This window comes from Amblyomma maculatum, chromosome 2, assembly GCF_055883805.1.
Source record: "Amblyomma maculatum isolate TAMU_Amacu chromosome 2, ASM5588380v1, whole genome shotgun sequence".
NCBI classification, from domain to species: Eukaryota; Metazoa; Arthropoda; class Arachnida; order Ixodida; family Ixodidae; genus Amblyomma; species Amblyomma maculatum.
Window position 1 is genome coordinate 208,232,943 of NC_139345.1, and position 21,159 is coordinate 208,254,101.

At 49.7% G+C, this 21,159-nt stretch overlaps 1 protein-coding gene and 10 non-coding genes across 11 annotated transcripts; all 11 read right to left on the reverse strand.

The window, feature by feature from the left end:
* Positions 1-1,971: 1,971 nt before the first annotated feature.
* Positions 1,972-2,065, reverse strand: TRNAF-GAA (transfer RNA phenylalanine (anticodon GAA)). Its single transcript has one exon. It is a non-coding gene; the product is annotated as a tRNA-Phe (tRNA).
* A 4,917-nt stretch (positions 2,066-6,982) lies between these two features.
* TRNAF-GAA (transfer RNA phenylalanine (anticodon GAA)) lies at positions 6,983-7,055 on the reverse strand. Its single transcript has one exon. It is a non-coding gene; the product is annotated as a tRNA-Phe (tRNA).
* A 77-nt stretch (positions 7,056-7,132) lies between these two features.
* TRNAF-GAA (transfer RNA phenylalanine (anticodon GAA)) lies at positions 7,133-7,205 on the reverse strand. Its single transcript has one exon. It is a non-coding gene; the product is annotated as a tRNA-Phe (tRNA).
* A 77-nt stretch (positions 7,206-7,282) lies between these two features.
* TRNAF-GAA (transfer RNA phenylalanine (anticodon GAA)) lies at positions 7,283-7,355 on the reverse strand. The gene has a single exon. It is a non-coding gene; the product is annotated as a tRNA-Phe (tRNA).
* A 77-nt stretch (positions 7,356-7,432) lies between these two features.
* Positions 7,433-7,505, reverse strand: TRNAF-GAA (transfer RNA phenylalanine (anticodon GAA)). Its single transcript has one exon. It is a non-coding gene; the product is annotated as a tRNA-Phe (tRNA).
* A 76-nt stretch (positions 7,506-7,581) lies between these two features.
* TRNAF-GAA (transfer RNA phenylalanine (anticodon GAA)) lies at positions 7,582-7,654 on the reverse strand. Its single transcript has one exon. It is a non-coding gene; the product is annotated as a tRNA-Phe (tRNA).
* A 2,713-nt stretch (positions 7,655-10,367) lies between these two features.
* Positions 10,368-10,440, reverse strand: TRNAF-GAA (transfer RNA phenylalanine (anticodon GAA)). Its single transcript has one exon. It is a non-coding gene; the product is annotated as a tRNA-Phe (tRNA).
* A 77-nt stretch (positions 10,441-10,517) lies between these two features.
* TRNAF-GAA (transfer RNA phenylalanine (anticodon GAA)) lies at positions 10,518-10,590 on the reverse strand. The gene has a single exon. It is a non-coding gene; the product is annotated as a tRNA-Phe (tRNA).
* A 4,959-nt stretch (positions 10,591-15,549) lies between these two features.
* Positions 15,550-15,622, reverse strand: TRNAF-GAA (transfer RNA phenylalanine (anticodon GAA)). Its single transcript has one exon. It is a non-coding gene; the product is annotated as a tRNA-Phe (tRNA).
* A 549-nt stretch (positions 15,623-16,171) lies between these two features.
* TRNAC-GCA (transfer RNA cysteine (anticodon GCA)) lies at positions 16,172-16,244 on the reverse strand. The gene has a single exon. It is a non-coding gene; the product is annotated as a tRNA-Cys (tRNA).
* Positions 16,245-19,809: 3,565 nt separating this feature from the next.
* Positions 19,810-21,117, reverse strand: LOC146201181 (uncharacterized). Its single transcript, XM_084593001.1, has one exon. The coding sequence runs from the start codon at positions 21,083-21,085 to the stop codon at positions 19,838-19,840; it is 1,248 nt and encodes a 415-aa protein (XP_084449127.1). The 5' UTR covers positions 21,086-21,117; the 3' UTR covers positions 19,810-19,837.
* Between the last annotated feature and the right edge of the window lie 42 nt (positions 21,118-21,159).

Here is a 21,159-nt window from a genome sequence, read left to right on the forward strand (position 1 = left end):
TTGGACGCTTTATCGCAACAAATGGAAAGCTTAGCATAGAGCGAAAGGGCGGTGAGTTTGTCGCGGGGGTGATGGTTGTTGTATGGAACAGCGAACGAAGGAGAGAAGAGTGCAAAATCATGTTTTTTCATTTTCGAAATCCGGCCGCCAGGTGCCTGGAGTGCAAGGCTGGTCGACGCTCGCGCGATAACCTTCAAATCGCGCTCGACTGTACACACAAATAATGCGCCACTCAACACCGCTGTATCCACAATCAGCCACTACCCACCGTCCAGAAGAGCATGAGGAGTAGCCCTCTACAACCAGACCAGGCAGCTTTTTGACATACAATACACACCCCGCCGATGTCCCAACTGCGTGGCTAACAATGGCGTAAGATCTAGCCGTGAAACGTCGCACCATGCTCCCGGTCTCTTCATCCCCATCAACCTTAGTTTCTTGCACGGCAAGCACGTCAATATCGTGGTCAGTTAAGAGCCGGTGCACCTGGCTCTGCTTCTTTTTGCCTGCCAATCCTCTGACATTTAACGTGGCTACTCTTAAGGTGGTTTCAGGCGCCATTTTCATCAAGGGTGAAGAGACCGAAAGCATGGTGCTTACCCTTCCCGTCTAGCGCGTTGCTAGACGCCGTCATTGGATCCATCCCCGTCCGGTGCGAGTGGCTGACCCGGCAGCGGGGGCACTTTATCCGCTGCCCGTCTCTCTGATGAAATGTTTGGCCGCGGACGTAGCGTGGACCGCCGGGATTTCCCCGTTTTCGCTGGTGGCTGACGCCTGGTTACCTTCGGGTTCGGACTGCGTGTGGGATCGCTTGGCTGGGGCTGGGACGCCTGGCTTACGAACACCGCTGGTGTCCGAGTGCTCCTCCGCATTATCCTGTTCCATACCGTTCACCGGCTCCAGTGACGTGCCTTCCTCATTGCTAGGGAGCTCAGGTGCAGAGTCTGCTCTCCCCACCTCTCTCGCAGCATTGCTGTTTTCTGCCGAGTCCACCGACGAATCTGTCTCCCATGTCAGCGTTCTCACTTCTCCGGCACCTTTCGCCGCCTCCTCCACCTCGACTACGTCCATGGTGAGCTCCGCTGACCGTTCCGTAGTTCCATGTCCCGCGGCCGAAGCGTACGAAAGCACACAAGCAGCCTCGTCATGTCCGTAGCGTCTACACTTTCGACAACGCGGTACCTTACATTCTCGTCGAACATGACCGGTACCGCGGCAGCGCAGGCACTGCATCGGTCGCCCAGGCACCACGACAAGGGCTAGCTCTCCGGCTACTCGCAGCTGGTGAGGTAAGTCGTCGACCTTAATGCCGGGTTTCAATTTCAGGAGCACAGTCCTCGTGGTGGACCCCTTCTCCTTGACGCCTTGAACTCTCCACCTCTCCCGTGTCACCTCGGTCACATTTCCAAAAGCAGCAAAAGCCGTCCGGATGTCGTCGTCTGCCACACCGTGCAACATCCAGTGAAGTCGGAGCTTCACCTGTTGGTCTTCGGGATCGATAATAAGGCAACGGCGTCCCTTAACATCGAGTTCCTTGAAAGCCGCCAATTTATTCGTTGCTTCTGTGCTGCTAAACGTGACCGCCCAAACATGGTTGATCTGATACGCCCCCAACGCCACAACGTCGGGGAGCGCACCAGCGTTGGCAAGGGCGTCGCGGAAATCCTCGACCCTGTATGGCCTGACTCGCACATCACCGTGCAAAAAAAGCGTGTTAAAAACAACGCGTCCGGTAGGCAAAGTTGGCAGAATAATCTGATACTCGCTATCTTCCATGTCGTCCATCCTGTTTCCGCGGCTGGAAAGGGCCGCTATCGCCGCTCCGCTGGAGCACATGATTCTGCGACCGTTCACTACGGTGGCCGGAAGTAGAATGCAACTGAGCTATTTCGGCAAGACGGGAGCGCCGTATATTTGATACGTCTTCAGTCCATAACAAGCGTGCACAAAAACAAAATTTCAAACATGCTGTGCCGAAACCCGGGATCGAACCAGGGACCTTTAGATCTTCAGTCTAACGCTTTTCCAACTGAGCTATTTTTTTTCTTTATTGCCGGTCCTCGGCTTTCACAAAACAAAGACAAAAAACCAAAATATGTACACAGTTATACAAGAAGCGAAATCCCCAAGAGAGGACCAGGCTTTGTCACATTAAAATTCTCTGAGTGTTGTCAAAGGCTCTAGCCTTGAGAGCCACTCAGGGACAGGATTCCGTATCTTCTGTATTTCTACAAACTTGCAGATGCTCTCACGAAAATATATACGCGCTGGACGCGCTTCGGGGTCACAGTAGTACCCGTCCATACGAGAGCGCCATATACTGTGGAGGCCCACCAGCATGACTAAATCGAACGGGATCCCACCCTCATTTTTTGTTGGCAAGTACCTAATTCGGTGTGAATGCAACGGGAGCTGTTTCTTCATGGTCCTCTGTAGCACGTCCCAAAAATAAACCCCTTCCCAACAGTGCAAAAAAACATGGTCTATGGTCTCCGGTTGCTTGCAGATTAAGCAGTTTGGTCCCCACGGTAGAAAGATCTCTTTTTCCTCCAAAAAAGATTTGACGGGTAAAATTCCAGTGTGCACTTTAAAGAAAAAACTCTTGACTTCCGGCGATACATTCATTTTTTTAACCCTTTGCAACACATTACCGCCGGGGCCTCCACAGTACAAGGCCCTGTACAACGGCACCGGAAAGATAACATCGCACACATCTCTCTACAACGTTTTACTTGTTACACTGCTCAAATATTCCTTTGAAAACCGAGTAGTTAAGAATCTGACGCTGGTTACTATCTCTCGGAAATAACCAAAAATGCCTCCTTTCATACATTTTGTTGCAACTACATACTCTGGCAAGGCTCGCCCTAGCCTTACTTGGCACACTGTGCGCAGGAAAGGATCTTCGACATCACGGAAAAACAAAAATCTGTTTACCAGTTGCCTCGCAAAGCCCTAGGCCTCCGTCTTTGACCCGTCTGAACAAGTTTGTCCGCATGCACCTTTCCCAGCTAGAGGCCCATACAAAAACCGCAAAAATTCGATGTACCTTTTGTATGTTAATTCGCGAGCAGTGGAGCACTTGCATCACATACCACAGTTTACTAATAAAAAACAGGTTACACACAGTGGCTCTTGCAAACACGGATAAATGAGTACCTTTCCACTTTTCTGCTTTTTCTTGTGTCTCTTGTGCCTGCACCTTCCAATACTGTTCAGTATCTCTGTAAAATTCCAACGGGACTCCAAGGTACTTTACAGGGGTCGTACACCAGGTCACATTAGCGAAAGTGTGAGGAGTATCCGGCCATTCTCCGTGCCAGAACCCCACGCACTTTCCCCAGTTCACCTTGCTTCCCGTGACCAAACTAAATCTTTTAACACCTTCTACCGCACTGCTAATGCTATCCTTTGTGACACAGAAAATTGCTACATCATCTGCATATGCTAGGACTTTCACTTCCGCTTCATGCAGCCGAAAACCATGAACAGCATTATTCTGTATCATGTGCATGCACAAAGTGTCAACATACACACAAAACAAGAGTGGACTGAGGGGGCAACCCTGACGCACCGAACGTTCCACGTTAATGGGGGCCCCCAACGATTTATTAACAATTAACTTTGTAGTGCCGTGTCGGTACGCCATGGCCACACCCTCAGTAATAATAGAACCTACATTGATATGATCTAAGATAGAAAACAAAATCTCATGAGCAACACAGTCAAACGCTTTTTCAAGATCTAGCTGGAGAATTGCCACAGGTACCCCAGTAACGTCGCTACACTCCAGCACACACCTTGCCTTATGAATATTGTAAGCAATAGACCTGTTCTTTATGCCACATGTTTGATGAGGGCCAACAATTTCTTTAATAACGCTCTGAAGCCTCGCCGCCAACACTTTCACGAATATTTTATAATCGACGTTCGTTAGTGAGATCGGCCTATATGCAGTAACCTGTCTGAGTTTTATAGGATCATCTGTTTTAGGGATGAGGACGGTATGGGCCGCACCGTAAGACGGGGGCAACTCCTTACGATCATAGGCATCATTAAACAGCAAAGTCAAAAGTGGGGTTAATTCCGTTTTAAACTCTTTGTAAAAAGCTGCACTTAACCCATCAGGGCCAGGAGACTTTCCCGGGTTCAAGTTCTCTATTGCTCGTTCAACTTCTTTTTCACTAATTCGTCTCTCCAAGCTTTCCTTTCGGGATTCATCGAGCCTAGGCATAGCGCCGAGAAACTCGCCTTTAAATCTGTGCACGTCAACTTCATGTTGTGCGAACAACGCCTGATAGTAATCAAAGAAAGCATGATGGATGCGATCGCTATCGGTCACTACCCCACCCGCTCCTTCGATCTCCTGAATTTCGTTGCGTCGAGCGTGCGCTTTTTCCATTCCTAAAGCCCGCTTAGTGGGCGTCTCCCCTGCAACCAATTCTTCCGCTCTCGCCCTCACTATCGCCCCTCGATATCGGTCTTCCTCTATAAGTTCAAGCTTTTGCTTTGTTTTCTTAATATCTTCCTTACCTATGCCGGGCGTTTTACATTCCTGCGCCAACAATTTTTCAAGTATATCTCTCAGCTGTTTTTCCTGTAATCTTTCCTGGTGCTTTAGCAAAGTAGACCGCTCAATGGCCTTCATCTTAAATTCTTCTTTGGCTAGTACCCACTGGAGCCCGATTTCGTTTTGACACTCATTTACTATTTTGGTAATTTTTTCCGTCACATACTCAGTGAAAATTTGGTCTTTTAGCAGTTTACAATTTATTTGCCACAGCTCCCATGAAAATCCACTGGCTCGCTTCCTTTTGCCTAGAGTGCATATCACTGCACAGTGATCTGAAAAGGCCACTGGTAAAACTCGGTATTTTTGACACTTTGGTATTAAGTCCAGCGACATGTAAATCCTGTCGAGTCGAGCATGACTAATACCTTGAAAGTGGGTGTATTGCACACTACGTTCACCGTCTAAACACTCCGCCACATCATCTAATGCATATTCATCTATCAGTCGTGACAATAAGTCTGTACTTCATTCCCTGAAGGCTCGGGTGCTGCTTTTATCGCGAGCCGCCAGAACACAATTGAAATCGCCCATGAGCACTATCTGTTTCTCACTAGTGCAGTAATATTTCAGGCTCTCAAAAAAGGAACACCTATCCTCCAATTCATTAGGTGCATAAACACAGATAACCCGCCATTCTATATTCTCAAAACCGAAATCACAAATCACGTATCGCCCTGTCTCTCCGGAAGCATAAGTCTGCACGTTAAGTCCAGGCAACTTTTTTACAAGAAGGACGCACCCGGCAGAAGTAACGACTGCATGGCTCACAACGGCATAATACTTCGACGTGAAGCGCTGCACCATGCTCCCGGTCTCTTCCTCTTCATCGACTTTGGTCTCTTGAACGGCTAGCACATCGATGTCTCTGTCCGTTATAAGGCGCAACACCTGGCTCTGCTTTTTGTTCGTTGCTAACCCTCTAACATTAAGCGACCCGAATGTCAGAGCAGGGGTTGGATCCATTTTAAAATAGAGTGGAGAGACCGAGAGCATTTGCGCTCACCTTTCGCGTCTAGCACCCGGCTAGACTCCTTTGTTTCCGCCGCAGCCCTCCGGTGCGGCTGCATGGTCTTGCAGCGGCGGTGGCTTATCGCTGGCCCGCTTGTCCCCCAGAAAGTTCGGCTTCGGTCTGAGAGAGGACCGACGGGACTGGACCGTTTTCGTAGGCGGCTCCTCAACGCTTGACGCTGTTGTTTTGTCCTTTCCATCACCAGTCTGGGCGTGAGGCGGTTTGGCCGAGACATTGCCCGCACGAACATTGCACTGTTGCTGTTGCTCCTCGCTTCTCGTCGTGGCCATCATCACGGGTTCCGTAGCTGCCAAAAAGCTATCTTCCTTCTCCTCAGTATCAGCCCAGTCCGCTGCCGAGTCTTTTTCTTCAGGTTGCCTCTCTGCCTCACTTGACACGTTTGTGTTTCTGCTAGAAGTCCCAGAAGAGACAGTCGCCGCTTCCGGCTTGCCTACTTCCTCGACTCCTTTCGCCGCTTCCTCCGCCTCTGATACGTCCATCTGGTGTTCAGCTATCTCCTCCCTCGATGCGAGCCCCGTGGCCACCGCATATGTACGGACACATTCACTGTCGACGTGGCCGTAACGCCTGCATTTCGAACACCGGGGCACCTTGCATCCACGTCTAACGTGACCGCTACCACGGCAGCGCAGGCACTGCATAGGCCGCCCAGGCACCACAACGAGGGCCAACTCACCGGCGACTCGCAGCTGGTGAGGTAGGTCATCGGTCTTAATACCGGGTTTCAGTTTCAGGAGAACTGTTCTCGTTGTTGGCCCCTTCTCTTTGACGCCTTGGACGCGCCACCGCTCCCGGGTCACCTCGGTTACGTTACCGAAAGCAGCAAAGGCCATCCGGATGTCGTCGTCGGCCACACCGTGCAACATCCAGTGCAGCCGCAGCTTCACCTGCTGGTCCTCTGGGTCGATGATGATGCAGCAACGTCCCTTTACTTCTACTTGTTTCAACGCAGCCAGCTTCTTCGTTGCTTCAGCGCTGCGGAGCGTGACAGCCCAAACGTGGTTAATCTGGTACGCCCCCAACGCCACAACATCGGGGAGCGCACCAACGTTGGCGAGGGCATCGCGAAAATCTTCCACTTTGTACGGCCTGTTGCGCACGTCGCCGTGCAAAAACACGGTGTTTAAAACAACACGTCCTGTAGGCAGCGTCGGCAAAATCAACTCATAGTCCTTATCATCCGTATCAAGATTCCTGTTTCCGCGGCCGGCAAGGGCCGCTGTCGCCGCTCCGCTGGAGCTCATCATTCTGCGACCGTCCCGCTCGGTGACCGGAAGTAGAATGCAACTGAGCTATTTCGGCAAGACGGGAGCGCCGTATATTTGATACGTCTTCAGTCCATAACAAGCGTGCACAAAAACAAAATTCCAAACATGCTGTGCCGAAACCCGGGATCGAACCAGGGACCTTTAGATCTTCAGTCTAACGCTCTCCCAACTGAGCTATTTCGGCAAGACGGGAGCGCCGTATATTTGATACGTCTTCAGTTCATAACAAGCGTGCACAAAAACAAAATTCCAAACATGCTGTGCCGAAACCCGGGATCGAACCAGGGACCTTTAGATCTTCAGTCTAACGCTCTCCCAACTGAGCTATTTCGGCAAGACGGGAGCGCCGTATATTTGATACGTCTTCAGTCCATAAGAAGCGTGCACAAAAACAAAATTCCGAACATGCTGTGACGAAACCCGGGATCGAACCAGGGACCTTTAGATCTTCAGTCTAACGCTCTCCCAACTGAGCTATTTCGGCAAGACGGGAGCGCCGTATATTTGATACGTCTTCAGTTCATAACAAGCGTGCACAAAAACAAAATTCCAAACATGCTGTGCCGAAACCCGGGATCGAACCAGGGACCTTTAGATCTTCAGTCTAACGCTCTCCCAACTGAGCTATTTCGGCAAGACGGCACGCCGTATATTTGATACGTCTTCAGTCTATAAGAAGCGTGCACAAAAACAAAATTCCAAACATGCTGTGCCGAAACCCGGGATCGAACCAGGGACCTTTAGATCTTCAGTCTAACGCTCTCCCAACTGAGCTATTTCGGCAAGACGGGAGCGCCGTATATTTGATACGTCTTCAGTTCATAACAATGGTGCACAAAAACAAAATTCCAAACATGCTGTGCCAAACATGCTGTGCTGTGCGTCCTGCCCAATCTACCTCTGCCACGTGATTTCGCCTTGCATTTGCTTTTTCTATTCCCAACGATATTTTTGTCGGCGTCTCATCCATGGCCAATTTTTCCGCTCTTGCACGCACTAACGCTCCTTGGTATCTGTCTTCTTCTATCAAGTTAATCTGTTCTTTTATTTTTCGAATATCCTCTATCCATCTGCCGGGTGCCTTACATTCCTGTTCGTGTAGTTTTGCAAGCAAAGCCCTAAGCTGGGTTTCTGTAATTTTCTTCTCGTACACCAGGCAACTTGATCTGTCAATGGCTTTAATTTTAATCTGTTCCTTGCACAACTTCCACTGTTTCCAGATTTCGAGCAAAGTCCCTGGCCTCACTTTAATCAATTCATTCAATACCACGCGTTTAAAGCCATCATCATTAAGCAATTTATTGTTCAATTTCCATAACTCCCAGCTAAATGCATTGCTTCGTTTTTTGGTGCCGAATAAGCACTGCACCAAACAGTGATCCGTGAATGTCATAGGCACAACTCGGTATTCATTGCATGAATGAATCAAATCCAGCGACGCGTAAATTCTGTCCAGACGCGCGTGGCTAGAACCTTGGAAGTGCGTGTACTGAACGGCACGCGGCCCTTCCAAGCAATCAGCCACATCCTCCATATTCCATTCGCATGTTAACTGGCATAATATTTCAGTGCTCTTGTCTCTGAATCCGCGTTCGCTGGTTTTGTCTCGAGCATTCAGTGCACAGTTAAAATCGCCCAGCAATACTACCTGCCTTTCCGTACTTAACTGCTGCATAACATTCTCGAAAAACACTGTTCTTTCCTCCACACAGTTAGGAGCGTACACACAAATAATGCGCCACTCAACACCGCTGTATCCACAATCAGCCACTACCCACCGTCCAGAAGAGCATGAGGAGTAGCCCTCTACAACCAGACCAGGCAGCTTTTTGACATACAATACACACCCCGCCGATGTCCCAACTGCGTGGCTAACAATGGCGTAAAATCTAGCCGTGAAACGTCGCACCATGCTCCCGGTCTCTTCCTCCCCGTCAACCTTAGTTTCTTGCACGGCAAGCACGTCAATATGGTGGTCAATTAAGAGCCGGTGCACCTGGCTTTGCTTCTTTTTGCCTGCCAATCCCCTGACGTTTAACGTGGCTACTCTTAAGGTGGTTTCGGGCGCCATTTTCATCAAGGGTGAAGAGACCGAAAGCATGGTGCTTACCTTTCCCGTCTAGCGCGTTGCTAGACGCCGTCGTTGGATCCATCCCCGTCCGGTGCGAGCGGCTGACCCGGCAGCGGTGGCACTTTATCCGCTGCCCGTCTCTCTGATGATATGTTTGGCCGCGGACGTAGCGTGGACCGCCGGGATTGCCCTGTTTTTGCTGGTGGCTCGTCGACGCTGGGGGCTGACGCCTGGTTACCTTCGGGTTCGGACTGTGTGTGGGATCGCTTGACTGGGGCTGGGACGCCTGGCTTACGAACACCGCTGGTGTCCGAGTGCTCCTCCCCATTATCCTGTACCATACCGTTTGCCGGCTCAAGTGACGTGCCTTCCTCATTGCTAGGGAGCTCAGGTGCAGATTCCGCTCTCCCCACATCCCTCGCAGCATTGCCGCTTTCTGCCGAGTCCACCGACGAATCCGTCTCCCGTGTCTGCGTTCGCACCTCTCCGGCACCCTTCGCCGCCTCCTCCGCCTCGACCACGTCCATGGTGAGCTCCGCCGACCGTTCCGCAGTTCCATGTCCCGCGGCCGAAGCGTACGAAAGCACATAAGCAGCCTCGTCATGTCCGTAGCGTCTACACTTTGGACAACGCGGTACCTTACATTCACGTCGAACGTGACCGGTACCGCGGCAGCGCAGGCACTGCATCGCTCGCCCAGGCACCACGACAAGGGCTAGCTCTCCGGCAACTCGCAGCTGGTGAGGTAAGTCGTCGACCTTAATGCCGGGTTTCAATTTCAGGAGCACAGTCCTCGTGGTGGACCCCTTCTCCTTGACTCCTTGAACTCTCCACCTTTCCCGGGTCACCTCGGTCACATTCCCAAAAGCAGCAAAAGCCGTCCGCATGTCGTCGTCTGTCACACCGTGCAACATCCAGTGAAGTCGCAGCTTCACCTGTTGGTCTTCGGGATCGATAATAAGGCAACGGCGTCCTTTAACTTCGAGTTCCTTGAAAGCCGCCAATTTCTTCGTTGCTTCTGTGCTGCTTAACGTGACCGCCCAAACATGGTTGATCTGATACGCCCCCAACGCCACAACGTCGGGGAGCGAACCAGCCTTGACCAGGGCGTCGCGGAAATCCTCGACCCTGTATGGCCTGACTCGCACATCGCCGTGCAAAAAAAGCGTGTTAAAAACAACGCGTGCGGTGGGCAAAGTTGGCAGAATAATCTGATACTCCCTATCATCCATGTCGTCAAGCCTGTTTCCGCGGCTGGAAAGGGCCGCTATCGCCGCTCCGCAGGAGCACATGATTCTGCGACCGTTCACTACGGTGGCCGGAAGTAGAATGACTGAGCTATTTCGGCAAGACGGGAGCCCCGTATATTTGATACGTCTTCAGTTCATAAGAATAGTGCACAAAAACAAAATTCCTAGCATGCTGTGCCGAAACTCGGGATCGAACCAGGGACCTTTAGATCTTCAGTCTAACGCTCTCCCAACTGAGCTATTTCTGCAAGACGGGAGCCCCGTATATTTGATACGTCTTCAGTCCATAAGAAGCGTGCACAAAAACAAAATTCCTACCATGCTGTGCCGAAACACGGGATTGAACCAGGGACCTTTAGATCTTCAGTCTAACGCTCTCCCAACTGAACTATTTCCGCTTTTTTTTTTCTTTATTGCCTGACTTTGAAACAAATACACCGCACTGGAACTCAAAACAACATGAACATAGGCATAATATATGTACACAAAGGTAGCTAGCGTTGCCTAACACCCACTGAGGGGCAGGCATTGTCATGTTAAAATTCCTTGAGCACCGTCAAAGGTTCCAGCTTTAACAGCCACTCAGGAGCACATGGTTGCAATTTAAGCACGTCGAGCCATCGCTGCACACTTTCACGAAAATACGTGCGGGCTGGCCGTGCATCTGGATCGCAGTGATAACCAGCCATTTGTGCGCGCCATATACTGTGGAGGCACATTAACATAACCTGGTCTAACGGCATATCATCGTGGTTATCCAATGGCAAATACCTAATGCCATGGGAATCAAGTGGCAACTGTTTTTTTATTGTCCTTTGCAGAATATCCCACAAATATACTCCCTCCCAGCGATGCAAAAACACGTGATCTATTGTCTCTGGCTGTTTGCAGATGAGACATTGAGCCCCCCACGGTAGGAACATACCCTTTTCCTCCATAAATGATTTTACACACAAAGTACCGGTATGTAGCATAAAGAAAAACGTTTTAGCTCCTGTAGAAACTTGCATTTTCTTTACGCGTTTTAATACATTACTTCCTGTGCCTCCATAGTATAAAGCTCTGTACAGGGGCACCGGGAACACCACTTCACAAACATCCTTGTATAATGTTCTCCTGTTAACATTACTTAAATACACTTTCGAAAAACGTGCGCCTAAGAATTTCACGCTCACAACAATTTCCCTAAAGAATCCAAAAAGAGAACCCGGCATACATTGAGTATAAACTACGAAATCAGGCAACGCTCGACCAAGTCTTTGTTGACACACTGTGCGCAGGAATGGATCGCTGGCATCCCTAAAAAACATAAACCGGTTGACAATTTGTCGCAGAAACAAATGACCCAGACCAAGCCCCCCATGCTTCACCTGCCGGAACAAATTTGTCCGACTGCACCTCTCCCAACTCGAGGCCCAAACAAACACCGCAAAAACTCGATGCAATTTTTGCACATTTACTAGAGAGCAATGCAACACTTGCATTACATACCATAACTTACTAATTAAAAACAGGTTGCAAACTGTGGCTCTTGCAAATATTGATAATTGAGCGCTTTTCTATTTCTCCGTTTTATCACGGGTTTCTCTGACCTGCTCTAGCCAGTATGGCTCGCTTTCCTTGTAAAATTCCAAGGGCACACCCAAGTACTTTGCAGGCGTTGTAACCCACGACACATTAGCGAAAGTATCGGGGGTCAGCTGCCATTCTCCGTGCCAAAATCCCAGGCACTTACCCCAGTTAACTTTACTCCCTGTGACTTTGCTAAAATGTTTTACCACATCCACTGTCCTCTTTATACTCTCCTTATTTACACAAAAAACCGCAACGTCGTCTGCGTAAGCCAGCAATTTGACTTGTGACTCCTGCAGTCGAAAACCATCAATGTCATTGTTTTGTAGGATGCTTAAACACAAAGTTTCAATATAAATGCCGAACAAAAGAGGGCTGAGGGGGCAACCTTGGCGCACCAAACGTCGTACGTTGATGGGGGCCCCCAGTGACTTATTGACAATTAATCTGGTAGTGCAGTTACGGTATGCCAAAGCCACTCCCTCTCTAATAACAGAGCCGACATTACCATAGTCTAATATACTGAACAGAATAGTATGTGCCACACAATCAAAAGCTTTCTCCAAGTCCAACTGCAGTAACGCAACACATGCATGAGTTGCATCGCAGCATTCGAGCACACTTCGCGCTTTGTGAATGTTCTGAAAGATAGATCGCCCTTTGATACCGCACTTTTGGTGAGGGCCCACTAGTTCGCATATAACCGTTTGTAGTCTGCCAGCAAGCACCTTCATATAAATCTTGTAATCAACGTTTGTCAGAGCAATGGGCCTGTAAGACGACAACTGCCTAAGCTTATCTGGTTGGTCAGTTTTCGGAATAAGTACTGTGTGCGACGATCCGAAAGACGCAGGCAGTGCCTTCAGTTCATACGCTTCATTAAATAAGGCACACAACAAAGGAGATAGCTGTTCCTTGAACGCTTTATTAAAAGCCGCACACAGGCCATCAGGCCCAGGTGATTTCCCTGGGTTTAAATTTTCTATTGCCTGCTGCACTTCTTTTTCGCTTATTGGCCGCTCCAGTCTTTCTTTTTGTTCCTCGTCAATTTTTGGCATCGCGTCAAGAAAGGATTCTTTAAAACGGTCCAAATAAACTTCTCGGGACGAAAATAGATCTTCATAATACTCCCGGAAAGCTTTCGTGATTCCTTCGTTATCGGTTTCTGTGCGTCCTGCCCAATCTACCTCTGCCACGTGATTTCGCCTTGCATTTGCTTTTTCTATTCCCAACGATCTTTTTGTCGGCGCCTCATCCATGGCCAATTTTTCCGCTCTTGCACGCACTAACGCTCCTTGGTATCTGTCTTCTTCTATCAAGTTAATCTGTTCTTTTATTTTTCGAATATCCTCTATCCATCTGCCGGGTGCCTTACATTCCTGTTCGTGTAGTTTTGCAAGCAAAGCCCTAAGCTGGGTTTCTGTAATTTTCTTCTCGTCAACCAGGCAACTTGATCTGTCAATGGCTTTAATTTTAATCTGTTCCTTGCACAACTTCCACTGTTTCCAGATTTCGAGCAAAGTCCCTGGCCACACTTTAATCAATTCATTCAATACCACGCGTTTAAAGCCATCATCATTAAGCAATTTATTGTTCAATTTCCATACCTCCCAGATAAATGCATTGCTTCGTTTTTTGGTGCCGAATAAGCACTGCACCAAACAGTGATCCGTGAATGTCGTAGGCACAACTCGGTATTCATTGCATGAATGAATCAAATCCAGCGACGCGTAAATTCTGTCCAGACGCGCGTGGCTAGAACCTTGGAAGTGCGTGTACTGAACGGCACGCGGCCCTTCCAAGCAATCAGCCACATCCTCCATATTCCATTCGCTTGTTAACTGGCATAATATTTCAGTGCTCTTGTCTCTGAATCCGCGTTCGCTGGTTTTGTCTCGAGCATTCAGTGCACAGTTAAAATCGCCCAGCAATACTACCTGCCTTTCCGTACTTAACTGCTGCATAACATTCTCGAAAAACACTGTTCTTTCCTCCACACAGTTAGGAGCGTACACACAAATAATGCGCCACTCAACACCGCTGTATACACAATCAGCCACTACACACCGTCCAGAAGAGCATGAGGAGTAACCCTTTACAACCAGACCAGGCAGCTTTTTGACAAACAATACACACCCGGCCGATGTCCCAACTGCGTGGCTAACAATGGCGTAAACTCTAGCCGTGAAACGTCGCACCATGCTCCCGGTCACTTCCTCCCCGTCAACCTTAGTTTCTTGCACGGCAAGCACGTCAATATCGTGGTCAATTAAGAGCCGGTGCACCTGGCTTTGCTTCTTTTTGCCTGCCAATCCCCTGACATTTAACGTGGCTACTCTTAAGGTGGTTTCGGGCGCCATTTTCATCAAGGGTGAAGAGACCGAAAGCATGGTGCTTACCTTTCCCGTCTAGCGCGTTGCTAGACGCCTTCGTTGGATCCATCCCCGTCCGGTGCGAGCGGCTGACCCGGCAGCGGGGACACTTTATCCGCTGCCCGTCTCTCTGATGATATGTTTGGCCGCAGACGTAGCGTGGACCGCCGGGATTGCCCTGTTTTTGCTGGTGGCTCGTCGACGCTGGGGGCTGACGCCTGGTTACCTTCGGGTTCGGACTGTGTGTGGGATCGCTTGACTGGGGCTGGGACGCCTGGCTTACGAACACCGCTGGTGTCCGAGTGCTCCTCCCCATTATCCTGTTCCATACCGTTTGCCGGCTCAAGTGACGTGCCTTCCTCATTGCTGGGGAGCTCAGGTTTCGAGTCTGCTCTCCCCACCTCTCTCACAGCATTGCTGTTTTCTGCCGAGTCCACCGACGAATCTGTCTCCCGTGTCTGCGTTCTCACTTCTCCGGCACCTTTCGCCGCCTCCTCCGCCTCGACTACGTCCATGGTGAGCTCCGCCGACCGTTCCGTAGTTCCATGTCCCGCGGCCGAAGCGTACGAAAGCACACAGGCAGCCTCGTCATGTCCGTAGCGTCTACACTTTGGACAACGCGGTACCTTACATTCTCGTCGAACATGACCGGTACCGCGGCAGCGCAGGCACTGCATCGCTCGCCCAGGCACCACGACAAGGGCTAGCTCTCCGGCTACTCGCAGCTGGTGAGGTAAGTCGTCGACCTTAATGCCCGGTTTCAATTTCAGGAGCACAGTCCTCGTGGTGGACCCCTTCTCCTTGACACCTTAAACTCTCCACCTCTCCCGGGTCACCTCGGTCACATTCCCAAAAGCAGCAAAAGCCGTCCGGATGTCGTCGTCTGCCACACCGTGCAACATCCAGTGAAGTCGCAGCTTCACCTGTTGGTCTTCGGGATCGATAATAAGGCAACGGCGTCCCTTAACATCGAGTTCCTTGAAAGCCGCCAATTTCTTCGTTGCTTCTGTGCTGCTAAACGTGACCGCCCAAACATGGTTGATCTGATACGCCCCCAACGCCACAACGTCGGGGAGCGCACCAGCGTTGGCAAGGGCGTCGCGGAAATCCTCGACCCTGTATGGCCTGACTCGCACATCACCGTGCAAAAAAAGCGTGTTAAAAACAACGCGTCCGGTAGGCAAAGTTGGCAGAATAATCTGATACTCGCTATCTTCCATGTCGTCGATCCTGTTTCCGCGGCTGGAAAGGGCCGCTATCGCCGCTCCGCTGGAGCACATGATTCTGCGACCGTTCACTACGGTGGCCGGAAGTAGAATAACTGATCTATTTCGGCAAGACGGGAGCCCCGTATATTTGATACGTCTTTAGTCCATAATAATAGTCCACAAAAACAAAATTCCTAGCATGCTGTGCCGAAACCCGGGATCGAACCAGGGACCTTTAGATCTTCAGTCTAACGCTCTCCCAACTGAACTATTTCCGCTTTTTTTTTTCTTTATTGCCTGGCTTTGACACAAATACACCGCACTGGAACTCAAAACAACAGGAAAAAAGGAATAATATATGTACACAAAGGTAGCTAGCGTTGCCTAACACCCACTGAGGGGCAGGCATTGTCATGTTAAAATTCCTTGAGCACCGTCAAAGGTTCCAGCTTTAACAGCCACTCAGGAGCACATGGTTGCAATTTAAGCACGTCGAGCCATCGCTGCACACTTTCACGGAAATACACGCGGGCTGGCCGTGCATCTGGATCGCAGTGATAACCAGCCATTCGTGCGCGCCATATACTGTGGAGGCACATTAACATAACCTGGTCTAACGGCATATCATCCTGATTATCCAATGGCAAATACCTAATGCCATGGGAATCAAGTGGTAACTGTTTTTTTATTGTCCTTTGCAGAATATCCCACAAATATACTCCCTCCCAGCGATGCAAAAACACGTGATCTATTGTCTCTGGCTGTTTGCAGATGAGACATTGGGCCCCCCACGGTAGGAACATACCCTTTTCCTCCATAAATGATTTTGCCGAAACCCGGGATCGAACCAGGGACCTTTAGATCTGCAGTCTAACGCTCTCCCAACTGAGCTATTTCGGCTTTTTTTTTTCTTTATTGCCTGACTTTGACACAAATACAACGCACTGGAAAACAAAACAACAGGAACAAAGGAATAATATATGTACACAAAGCTAGTTCGCGTTGCCTATCCCCCACTGAGGGGCAGGCATTGTCATTTTAAAATTCCTTGAGCACCGTCAAAGGTTCCAGCTTTGACAGCCACTCAGGAGCACATGGTTGCAATTTAAGCACGTCGAGCCATCGCTGCACACTTTCACGGAAATACATGCGGGCTGGCCGTGCATCTGGATCGCAGTGATAACCAGCCATTCGTGCGCGCCATATACTGTGGAGGCACATTAACATAACCTGGTCTAACAGCATATCATCGTGGTTATCCAATGGCAAATACCTAATGCCATGGGAATCAAGTGGCAACTGTTTTTTAATTGTCCTTTGCAGAACATCCCACAAATATACCCCCTCCCAGCAATGCAAAAACACGTGATCTATTGTCTCTGGCTGTTTGCAGATGAGACATTGGGCCCCCCACGGCAGGAAAATACCCTTTTCCTCCATAAATGATTTTACACTCAAAGTACCGGTATGTAGCATAAAGAAAAAAGTTTTAGCTCCCGTAGCAACTTGCATTTTCTTTACGCGTTTTAATACATTACTTCCTGTGCCTCCATAGTATAAAGCTCGGTACAAGGGCACCGGGAACACCACTTCACAAACATCCTTGTATAATGTTCTCCTGGTAACATTACTTAAATACTCTTTCGAAAAACGTGCGCTTAAGAATTTCACGCTCAAAACAATTTCCCTAAAGAATCCAAAAAGAGATCCCGGCATACATTGCGTATAAACTACGAAATCAGACAACGCTCGACCAAGTCTTTGTTGACACACTGTGCGCAGGAATGGATCACTGGCATCCCTAAAAAACATAAACCGGTTGACAATCTGTCGCACTAACAAATGACCCAGACCAAGCCCTCCATGCTTCACCTGCCGGAACAAATTTGTCCGACTGCACCTCTCCCAACTCGAGGCCCAAACAAACACCGCAAAAGCTCGATGCAATTTTTGCACATTTACACGGGAGCAATGCAACACTTGCATTACATACCATAACTTACTAATTAAAAACAGGTTGCAAACTGCGGCTCTTGCAAATATTGATAATTGAGCGCTTTTCCATTTCTCCGCTTTTTCACGGGTTTCTCTGACCTGCTCTAGCCAGTAAGGCTCGCTTTCCTTGTCAAATTCCAAGGGCACACCCAAGTACTTTGCAGGCGTTGTAACCCACGACACATTAGCGAAAGTGTCGGGGGTCAGCTGCCAGTCTCCGTGCCAAAATCCCAGGCACTTACCCTAGTTAACTTTACTCCCTGTGACCTTGCTAAAATGTTTTACCACCTCCACTGTCCTCTTTATACTCTCCTTATTCACACAAAAAACCGCAACGTCGTCTGCGTAAGCCAGCAATTTGACTTCTGACTCCTGCAGTCGAAAACCATCAATGTCATTGTTTTGTAGGATGCTTAAACACAATGTTTCAATATAAATGCCGAACAAAAGAGGGCTGAGGGGGCAACCTTGGCGCACCGAACGTCGTACGTTGATGGGGGCCCCCAGTGACTTATTGACAATTAATCTCGTAGTGCAGTTACGGTACGCCAAGGCCACTCCCTCTCGAATAACAGAGCCGACATTAACATGGTCTAATATACTGAACAGAATAGCATGCGCCACACAATCAAAAGCTTTCTCCAAGTCCAACTGCAGTAAAGCAACACACGCATGAGTTGCATCGCAGCATTCGAGCACACTTCTCGCTTTGTGAATGTTCTGAAAGATGGATCGCCCTTTGATACCGCACGTTTGGTGAGGGCCCACTAGTTCGCATATAACCGTTTGTAGTCTGCCAGCAAGCACCTTCATATAAATCTTGTAATCAACGTTTGTCAGAGCAATGGGCCTGTAAGACGACAACTGCCTAAGCTTATCTGGTTGGTCAGTTTTCGGAATAAGTACTGTGTGCGACGATCCGAAAGACGCAGGCAGTGCCTTCAGCTCATACGCTTCATTAAATAAGGCACACAACAAATGAGATATCTGTTGCTTGAACGCTTTATAAAAAGCCGCACTCAGGCCATCAGGCCCGGGTGATTTCCCAGGGTTTAAATTTTCTATTGCCTGCTGCACTTCTTTTTCGCTTATTGGCCGCTCCAGTCTTTCTTTTTGTTCGTCATCAATTTTTGGCATCGCGTCAAGAAAGGATTCTTTAAAACGGTCCAAATAAACCTCTCGGGACGAAAATAGCTCTTCATAATACTCCCGGAAAGCTTTCGCGATTCCTTCGTTATCGGTTTCTGTGCGTCCTGCCCAATCTACCTCTGCCACGTGATTTCGCCTTGCATTTGCTTTTTCTATTCCCAGCGATCTTTTTGTCGGCGTCTCATCCATGGCCAATTTTTCCGCTCTCGCACGCACCAGTGCTCCGCGATAACGGTCTTCGTCATTCAGTTGAAGTCTTTGTTTTATTTTTCTAACGTCGTCCATGTATAACCCTGGCGTGTTACACTCCAGGGCTAACAATTTATCTAGCAAAGATCATAAATGCATTTCATTTTGTTTTTCTTGAAACCGTATGCAGCTGGCCTTTTCTATAGCTTTGATTTTAATTTGTTGCTTACACAGTTCCCATTCTTGACCCAGTTCGTGGGTGTCCTCCTGACAAATATTACCAATTTCTTCTTCTACTAGTCTGGTGAATTGCTCGTCATTCAGCAGTTTATTATTTAACTTCCACAATTCCCAATTAAAACCGCTACCTCCCTTTCTTGCTCCAATTGTACACTGAACCATGCAGTGATCTGAGTACGTTACCGCCAAAACATAATAATCCTGGCATTTTGGAGCCAGTTCTGCGGCCACATAAATTCTGTCAAGGCGGGCGTGGCTAGCACCCTGAAAATGCGTATACTGAACCCGTCGCTCGCTCGTGAAACACTCTGCAACGTCTTCCAGTGCAAACTCGTCAATCAAGCGCGAAAGCACCTCTGTGCTACGATCCCTAAATGTACGAAGGCTAGTTTTGTCACCGGAGCTCAGTACACAATTGAAATCCCCCAGAAAGACAAGTTGCTTATCCGTGTTTAAATACCCTTCAACAAAATCAAACAAAGCAGCCCTCTCATCAACTACCGTAGGTGCATATATACAAACAGCACGCCACTCAGCCAAGCAAAAACTAAAATCGAGGACCACACCCCGACCCGACGGAAAAGAAGCATGCGACTGCACTACAAGACCCGGCAACTTCTTCACAAACAGGACGCATCCAGCAGAAGTACCGACTCCATGGCTGACAACTGCGTAAAGCCGCGACGTGAAACGTTGCACCATGCTCTCGGTCTCTTGTTCACCCTCGACTTTTGTCTCTTGAACTCCAAGTATATCGATGTCATTTTCATTTAAAAGGCGCAGGACCTGGCTCTGCTTCCTTTTTGCTGCTAGACCTCTCACGTTAAGGGTCGCAACCTTTAGTGACAGTACATAAGCCATTTTCTTGGAGTGAAAAGAGGCCAAGAGCTTGGTGCTTACCCTTCACGTCTAGCATGGCGCTAGACGCTTTCGTTGACGCCAGAGCCATGAGGTTGGACTGGCAGACCTTGTGACGGGGGCGGCTTTTCGGCAGCTCTCCTGTCCGTCGAGACATTCGGTCTTGGTTTGAAGGTCGCCCTCCTCCCTATTGGCGTTTTTATCGGCGGCTCGTCGTTGCTAGCTGCCTCTGCCTCATTCGTCTCACTGGCGCTCCCGTCGTGGGCACGCTTCGCAGGGCCCTGGACGTTGGTCGCTCGGCCGCTGCTCCCTTCGAGGGTCCCCCGTCTGCCCGCAGACTCCGGAAGTTCAATTTTTGAGCTCTCGGCATCGCTCACCGTTTCTTTCTCCGACGGTCCGTTGCTTGGCAGTGCCACTTCCCTGTCTGGTCCACCGAGCATCTCGTCGCCACCCCCCGGGGGCACTAACATGCCTGTCGTTGCTGCCATCCTCTCATCCTCTCCGACCCCTTTTGCGGCCTCCTCCGTCTCTGCGACGTCCATTCGGTGTTCCCTCATGTCCGCCCTCGCTGTTGGTGCAGTAGCCACTGCATACGTTCTTACGCAATCTTCCTCCGAGTGGCCAAACCGCTTACACGTCGCACACCGCGGAATCTTACATTCCCGGCGCACATGACCGGTCCCGCGGCAGCGCAGGCACTGCATGGGCCGCCCAGGCACCACAGCAAGGGCCAACTCCCCTGCTACTCTTATCTGGTGAGGCAGATCTTCTATCTTCATCCCAGGCTTCAACTTCAGAAGCACGGTTCTCGTTGTTGAGCCCTTTTCGTGCACTCCCTGGACTCGCCACCGCTCACGGGTCACTTCCGTCACCTCACCGAACGCCGCAAAAGCTGTTCGGATATCCTCATCCGCCACGCCGTGCAACATCCAGTGGAGCCGTAGCTTCACCTGTTGGTCCTCCGGGTCAATGACGATACACCGTCGACCTTTCACTTGAAGCTCCTTGAATGCTAGCAGCCGCTTGGTTGCTTCCGTGCTGTTCAAAGTCACCGCCCAGACGTGGTTTATTTGGTAAGCCCCCAAGGCCACCACGTCTGGGAGCGTATCAATCTTGGCCAGGGCGTCCCGGAAATCTTCAACCCTGAAGGGTCGCACTCGTACGTCACCGTGCAAAAAAACTGTGTTGAAAACAACACGTCCGGTGGGCAGATGCGGCAAAATAATCTGATATTCCTTGTCGTCGTTTTCCTCAAGCCTGTTACCGCGGCCAGCCTGGGCCGCAATCGCCGCTCCGCCGGAGCTCATCATTCTGCGTCCGTACACGCCGGTGGCCGGAAGTAGAATGAACTGAGCTATTTCGGCAGGACGGGAGCCCCGTATAT